This window comes from Halyomorpha halys, unplaced genomic scaffold (assembly GCF_000696795.3).
Source record: "Halyomorpha halys isolate HHAL.00 unplaced genomic scaffold, Hhal_1.1 Scaffold2742.1, whole genome shotgun sequence".
NCBI lineage: Eukaryota > Metazoa > Arthropoda > Insecta > Hemiptera > Pentatomidae > Halyomorpha > Halyomorpha halys.
The window spans coordinates 6,685-14,848 of NW_027115642.1; the positions used below are offsets into that span (position 1 = coordinate 6,685).

The window sequence follows — 8,164 nt, forward strand, 5'->3', positions numbered from 1 at the left end:
AGTAAGGAGCATTGAGGATTTTACGAAGGATTTTGGATTGTAAGGATTGAATACGAGAGGAATTCGAAGGTTTAGTGGAGCCCCAAAGCTCAATTGGCCTTATTACAGTCATGTAGATGTAACGTGTTGGAAGTTTAGACCGTTTGTCTAGTAAGTGCTGTAATAGTTGAAATCGACGTGCAGTTTCCTGTCTTTTCAGTCTGGTGTGGATTACAGGTTAATCGCTTGTCCAAATGTAGCGGATCTGTTCGACAGGGGTAAGAGAAACATCATTAAATAAAACTGTAGGACAGTCAGTAGGTTTACGACGAAGGGTAAAGGTGATTTGATGGGATTTGTTGGAATTTATCTTAATCCTCCAATTACGACACCAATCTTCGAGGGCCGTGATATAGGATTGGAGATTTTGGGATACAATTAATGGGTTATTATTAACAGCGAGCACACATGTGTCATCGGCATACGTGGTGAGGATACTGTTAGGATTGCTTGGAATGTCAGCTGTATAACAAAAAGGATGAGAGTGAAATATAATGAATTTTGCTAGGATATTTTTTTTTTCCATAAAACTGATGTTGCATGTTTCATTGACGGTTCTATCTTTAAATTATTTTTTGATTGGTTCGTAATCATCAAGTTAAGTAACAGTACCAAAGAATGCAATCAGTCTTCAATAACAACATTAGTAGCACTATTATGTTCAACCTCTTCAATAATTAAATCTTATAAAGTGGAACGATTGGTTATGTTCAGTCATAATTGAATGAAGATGTATAAAGATCTCTTCATGATTCCAGATGGTCAAATTGTTAGGAATGTTAATATATCTTTGATGCGCGGTCATAAGGGCTTAAGTCACTTTTTGATCATTTAGAGATTATGTCGTATCAGAGCTACCGGTTGGTAATAAGGTCTTTATGCTTCAGATAAACTTATATTTTTTACATTATACATAATGTTTTGAACTTTGTATTTGCTCTCTTGAAAAATTGATATTTTCGACTTAAGCCCTTATGACCGCACATCAAAGATATTTTTATGACAAAAACTCATAAGAAATAAGTTGTGTCCTTTATAAATATAATCATATTGAAGAAAATCTATTAAAATTGTGCAGGAGTTCTAATTTTTACACTGTAAATAAAAATATAACAGAATTGGACCTTAATTTTATACATTTTTTTTCTATGTCATAATGGCCATAGAATAATTGTACAATTTCTAAATACATTAGGAGTGATTTTAATTCTAGTTAGCGTTATAATTTTAACAAAACATTGATTCATTATTTAGCAAAATAATGCTGCAGCTTTTGTAAGAAAGTTAGCTAACTCTATAAACGAAACAGAAATTTATCAACACTTTTGTTTTCTTTTATGTATGTTTCGTATATATTAGTCTAGTAGGTACAGGTGAAAATGGAGAAAGCTGCGTTTTTACTGGTCTTATTTTGTTTGATTGACTGCAAACTGCAGAATGAACTTGATATGACTTAAAATTTAGTCATTTAAAGAAATGACCTTTATTTTAGAACTTAGCTGTCAAATAAAATAATGTTTAATTTTAAAAACCTTAACAAAGCTTGTACTAATAATTGGTTTTCTCTGTGTAATAAAAAAAATAATAATAATTCGAATAATTTATTATCTTATAGGATCATGATAATAAGGAAAAATCATACATTAAGAAATCAACTTCAGTTTCTGATATTAAAGGAAGTCTGGAGGATAGTATTAATAACAATTTTCAACAAACGTGTGATGAGACCATTGGAGAGATCTTGCTTCCAAATGCAATTAAAATGAAAGAGGAACCTACTTCATCTAAAGAACTATAAAAAATAGAAGCTACTAATTGCTATGTTAATAACTAACATTTTTCTAACAATAACAATAAAAAACTGAAAGCTTATCAATTATTTATGATATTTGCATGTTAAAACTTGGTAAATAAATGTTATAATAAATACTGCTAGTTAAAATGATCATAAATCCTTAGGGGTAAGTAAATTTATGTAATATGTAAGGTACAAAAAACATCTATTAGTTTTATTCATGAACCCGTTGTTAATACATAAGATTAAATGAGAACTGCTATTAGCAATGATAGATGCCATCTACCAAACAACACAATAAGAGAAGACTTAAAATGAACTCTTGTGTAATAATAACATCAGTAAACTGATGATACTTATCAAATAGTATTTTCTCATATCAGAATAAACATACCAGTATTAAGAACCTACATTTTATATTTTCACCATATAAATACATATGCACTCTCTTTTACTCCAAATTACTCTTGGTGCATTTAATAAAGAATAACAGTTTTGTAATAAAAAATTAGCAAACCTCCCCTCTTCCCCTTCACTCCTTACCTCTTACTATTAAATGTAATATTACTTGTGATTTAAAGTTAATATTATCTTACTTCATGTAGCTTAAATTTTTTTTTCCATTTGTATTATATTTTAGTTTTAGCATATCCACACATAACTTCAGCATATTTATTTTTTTTTCATTTCTTATATTGTTCTCATATCTTAATTTTCTTAGCCCTAAAGAAAGCTTACATCATAAACCAAAACATTAGCATATGTTAAAAGTAAATATTCTTTACTGTTGAATAAAGCACATGCTTTTATTTTTGACAGCACTCTCAACCATCATCTTATGAGTTTATCACCTTTTAGCTCAAATAAAAACATCTCAAATTACTGTAAATCAATATTTATATCTATCATTTATTTTTATTTAAAGTCTATAATTTATTTTGTATGAAAAGTAGTACTGTAAAACTATTGATAGTTTTAAACAATCGGAACTATCGATGGACTTGGAACTATTGACAATTTAAAAATATATATATTATTATTATTATATTATTAAAAATTATATGCAATATATACTTTTTCAGTTATATATAAATATTTTTTTCTTTTCTTCATAACTTGTTTCCTTCTTTATCAGGGGAATTAATTCTATATACAAAAAGTTAATGAGCTATTAGAAGACTATATGCCACTTATTGCTATATTCCATGGAAATACATTTTTTGGCAATTCCACACAGGGTGTCTAATTTTGTCCTCAGGCATGGCGGGCCAAAACCTTGTAAAACAAAAAAAGAAACAACAATCCATAGATTTAAGAGATTATTATTATTTTTTTAATACTTTCATACTGTGATCCTAAAACAGAATTCTCAGAGATAAGCCACAGAAAAATAGATTTTTTTTTTAATTTAGTTTTTTGGATTCTATCTATCTTGAACTATAAAACCTCAAATTTTGAAGGGGATTAATTTATTAAGGGGATATGTTTTCTGGTTGACTAAAAAAGTTCATTATTGAAAATAATAAACCAATTACCCTGACTGAAAAATGAATTTTTAATAGTAGCAATGTCGACATCCATGTTTTTCTAAAAGTGTCCCATCTTTATCTAACTTCTTTAAACTTTTGTAACTATTGAGAGTTCATTTTTGGTAGTATCTGAACTATCACTAATTTTATATAATTATTAATGAGCATTAATCTGTAAAAAAAATTAACTGTCTTGTAAATAACAATATCTGGAATAAAAATGTTAATAAATTCAGTTGATATTATGTTGTGTTGTTATACAGGGTGTCCTTTTTAGATGGCCTGGCTGAATTTCTCTTGATCAAATAATGTTATAAAAAAATAGATATATGATGTTTTTCAGCTTAGTTTAAGATTCTGAACAGTATTTGAAAAAAACAAAAAAACATTTGGGGTGTCTCAGACCTAGTACAAATTTAAAATTTCAAATGGAACCCTATGTCCAATATATCATTTCAATGGATTTTTAAGACTAAAATCAATGGTGCAACCAGATTTTAAATTGGTCAATAAATTACAAAGTTATGGGACAAAGTTTTTAAAAAACACAGTACATTTTGCAAGCTAATTTAATTGAAGAATCCATACATATAAGGTTGGTGAACCTATATATAATGTTCAAACTACCTGCCTTCTTTGGAGTACAAAGATTGGCTCTTCTTAGCAATTTTTCGCTGGTCCTCAGTGGGATGGACTGAGAAGAGAACAATTGACAAACATTTTTCACTTTTTGCTGCAGTTCTTCAACTTATCTTGCAGGGTTATGATTGGTATAAACCCTATTTTTCAAATATCCCCATAAAAAAATGTCTAATGGAGTTAGATCAGGTGATCAAGGAGGCCAACAGATGGGGGCATGAAGACCTATCAGGTAGTGACAATTTAAGTAATTTCTCATCTGGGGACATCCATCAAGTTGCAGTATCACTCTTTGTCGATGCTCTAAAGGAACATTTTCTAATAAAGTAGGTAATTCTAATAATAATGTATTTATTGACTTATAAACAGCGTAGCAATGGAGTTTGGCCAAATCAATGTTAGTTATAGTTAATTTATAAATAAGAGGTACAATATAAGAAATGATGTAATACATGAGGACAATATAAGAAGGAAAAAAGATAAATACATTAATATAAAACAAACTGTTCAGATCAATATAAACTAAGTTTCACTGTAGATTAGCTAACAAAATAAAATTAATTAAAACAGAAAAAAAATTTACAAATTTTATAAGAAACATTGATACATAAACTTAAATACACTTCTTTAAGTCGCAATAATGCGATGATTTGTTGCCATTCTAACTGGTAACAAAGTATGCGCTATATTTATATGATATACTAACACATGTATAATTATTAGTTTTAATGTAGAGGGCCCTATAACGACATACTGGAGTGTCACATACCCCAGCACTTTTTAAATATTGATTAATTCCTACATGTGCAGCTCTTTGGCCAAATCCCTTAATGTAAATAACTGTCATTCATAACATAATGGATTCTGATTATCAACTGCCATGTGTCAGTCTTGTTTTGCTATTTATAGTGATCTCAACTAGTCCCCCCCCGGAGTGTCGTTTGTGTGAGTGTGAAGATAATATTCAATTCTAGTGAGCCAATTTGGTCAGGTTATCTTGCCTGAAGGAGTTATGTGTTATTTTGAAGTTCCAAATCATTCAGGTAAGCTACTATAAAGCTAATTTAGTTACATAGTATTTTCCATTCAGTAATTAAGGTCAAGATCTGATATTATATGATGGCTGCTGCCAGCAAAACATATTCAACCCCGGAAGAAATACAACAATTATTGTTGGAGTTAGATAAAGAGGGACAAATACAAAAGGAATACTTTGGAGGTGAAGATGATGATGGGGAGGTGCTATCTCAGGAGAATTCAGACACAGAAGAAGAGGCTGAGGAAGATGTTAGTGATCCAAAAGGCCCTAAAGCGGGAAGGTTATCAATTGTCAGGGGTAAAAATGGACATAAGTGGAGTACTGAACCACCTTCAAGAAGTGGCAGAAAAAATAAAAAAAATTAGTTCGACATTTGATTGGTCCTAAGGCAAGAATATTTCCTGCCATCTGGAGGCGTGGAACCTCTTATTTGCACCAGATATAATAAGTGAAATTACAAAATATACAAACGAAGAAATTCATAGAAGGCTTGACGCGATCACTTCTGTGCAGACATACCAAAAAGATACTGATGAGGTAGAGATTCGGACATTTATTGGACTGTGTTGGGGTAATATAATAAAAAGAGTTCAATGGGTTGAACACACATATTAGATAAATAGAACAATCGACATATAAAGGATGTGCCAGGCGCTAACTAACCGATAACCTATAACGGATAACCACCTATCAATATACAATGACCAAAGAGGTTATTCCTGGCACACCCCCTCAATTGAAACTTTATATACACAAGAAAGAAAAGTAAAGATTCAATTGCAAAGTAACACAAAATTTACATCTGGAAAGATTAAACAATTAACAATTCTCGAAACTTTTTAAATTTTTCATAGACCAGTGGTTTTGTGAATAAGTCTGCAATATTTTCTTCAGAACTAATATAGTCTATTACAATTTTCTTATTATCTACAAGTTCTTTGACAAAATGATATTTAATATCAATATGTTTGGCTCTTTTGGAATTTTCTGGATTTTTAATCTGAGCAATAGCACTATTGTTATCAACATTTAATCTAGCACTCACTTATCAAACCGCACAAATTCACCAACTCCTGAGCAGCGATACCAGCAGCAATGTATTCTGCCTCCATGGTTGATAACGCAACACAAGTTTGTTTTCTTGAGTGCCACGCCACCGGGTTGCCAGCCAAGAATGCCATAAAGCCCCTCACACTTCTTCTGGTCTCGATGTCTCCTGCCCAGTCTGCGTCCGAAAAGCCAATCAAGTCTATATCCTCGTTTTTTCCGAAGATAATCCCCATTTCTTTTGTGTCTTTAAGGTAGCGTAGAGCACGCTTTGCAGCTTTCCACGTTTGTTGTGTCCCTTTGTCTAAGTAACGTGCCAAGAAGCTGACACAGAATGATAAGTCCGGCCTTGTCATTGTACTTAAATACAACAAGCTGCATACCAAACTCCTGTATGGAATCTTCTCCTCAAGACCTTTGGTTTCCTCAAACCAACAACCAACTTCCATGGGAGTGGTGACCCTTTTGCAATCCTGCATGTTATAGTTTTTAAGAAGTTTTTCCACAACATGAGCCTGGGTTACTTTAATTGTATTATTATTTCTTTCAAACTTCATACCCAGAAAGCTCGCCACTTCTATCTCTCTAATGTTGAATTCATCCTTTAATTGGTTGATGAATTCCTGAACACTCTCATCTTCTCCAGCTACCAAACCGTCATCCACATACAATACAAAAAATACTTCCTTTTTGGAATAAAAGCAGAAGTCGTAATTGGATCTCTTGAAACCAATATTAATCATAAAACTATTAAACCTCTCATTCCAAAATTTAGGAGCCTTTTTTAGACCATAAAGGGATCTTGTTACGGCGGGTAGGGGTTCGAAAGGAACCTTTACTAGCCCAACCGTGAAAAGAAAAGAATAGTCGAATTTTGTATTTTTAAATAAGTAAACATAATAAACGGAACACAAAATGTATAAGAATATACAAACTAGAAAAAAAATGAATCTTAGAACTATTACAAAATTAAATGAATTAGACAAAAAGAGAGAAAAAAAGTCTTATTTCACCGGTGATTGGTGGGGCCCCGGTTGTGGTTGTTGTTGTTGTTGACGTACGTCCGCCCGCCTTGTCCTTTTGGAGGATGAGTTGAAGAAGTCCGCCCGCCGTGGCTAAGATGATTCAGCTGTCGAACATGGCCAGAATGCTGGTAACTACGAGTGCGTAGTGAGTAGATAAAGGAGACAATACGTGTGTGCGGTGAGACGTTAAGAAGTTGTCTGTCTATTTTTCAGTATAAAAACAAAAAGAAAGTAGTAGAGAGTAGTTGTTTCGTTTTTTGACTTAATAAAAATCACATGTTGTAATAATCGATTTGTGGACCATATGTTGGCCGCAACAGGTCTATTTAATTTTGATGTTTTAGTAGGTGAGTATACACCCTTAGGAGTCTTAATGTAAACGGGATAATCAATGTTCCCATTCAGGAAGGCAGTGGGGACATCCACCTGTCTTATTTTCCAGTCTCTGGCAAGCAATTGACAAAACCACCCTAATTGTTTCAACCTTACACACTGGGGAATAAATAAAATTATTTTCACCTGGGTTATCCTCTTGAAACCCACGAGCGACCAGCCTCGCCTTCTTCATGCCGTCTTCCTTCATCGTAAACACCCATTTTGTCGAGATGGCCTTCTCTCCTTCAGGGACGTCTTCAGGAGTCCATGTCTTCATCGTTTCGTGAGCGAGTAGTTCTTTGTTGATGGCTTCTCTCCATTGACTGTCCATTGGTTGCTTCTTCAAAATTCACTGGAATTTCTTGGCTCGATAAACAATAGGCTGAATAAACCTCGTAGTCTTCTAAATATTTGGGCTTTATCTCTTTCCTCTTTACTTTCTTATACTCTTCTTCCTCAAAAATATTTTCCACTGTTTCTATTTCTTGTTCTTTATTTTTATTTTCATTATTCTCTTCTTGAGGTAGTTTGGATTCATCCAAAGTCTCCTCTCCAATAATTCTTTCATTGTTTATATCGGGATTATTATCATAGCGAAAATTATTTTCGTCAAAGGTGACATCTCGGGAATCGTAGACACTGTTTGTTTTAAAGTCCCAAATTCTATATCCGTTAG

At 32.4% G+C, this 8,164-nt stretch overlaps 1 protein-coding gene across 1 annotated transcript; it reads right to left on the reverse strand.

Annotated features, from left to right (window-relative positions):
• Positions 1 to 6,075: 6,075 nt before the first annotated feature.
• Positions 6,076 to 6,831, reverse strand: LOC136797090 (uncharacterized). Its single transcript, XM_067052630.1, has one exon. The coding sequence runs from the start codon at positions 6,829 to 6,831 to the stop codon at positions 6,076 to 6,078; it is 756 nt and encodes a 251-aa protein (XP_066908731.1).
• Positions 6,832 to 8,164: the final 1,333 nt, after the last annotated feature.

Excerpts from the sequence above, each read along its gene's own strand:
- LOC136797090 (XM_067052630.1), bottom strand. The coding sequence starts at position 6,831 with ATGATTAATATTGGTTTCAAGAGATCCAATTACGACTTCTGCTTTTAT.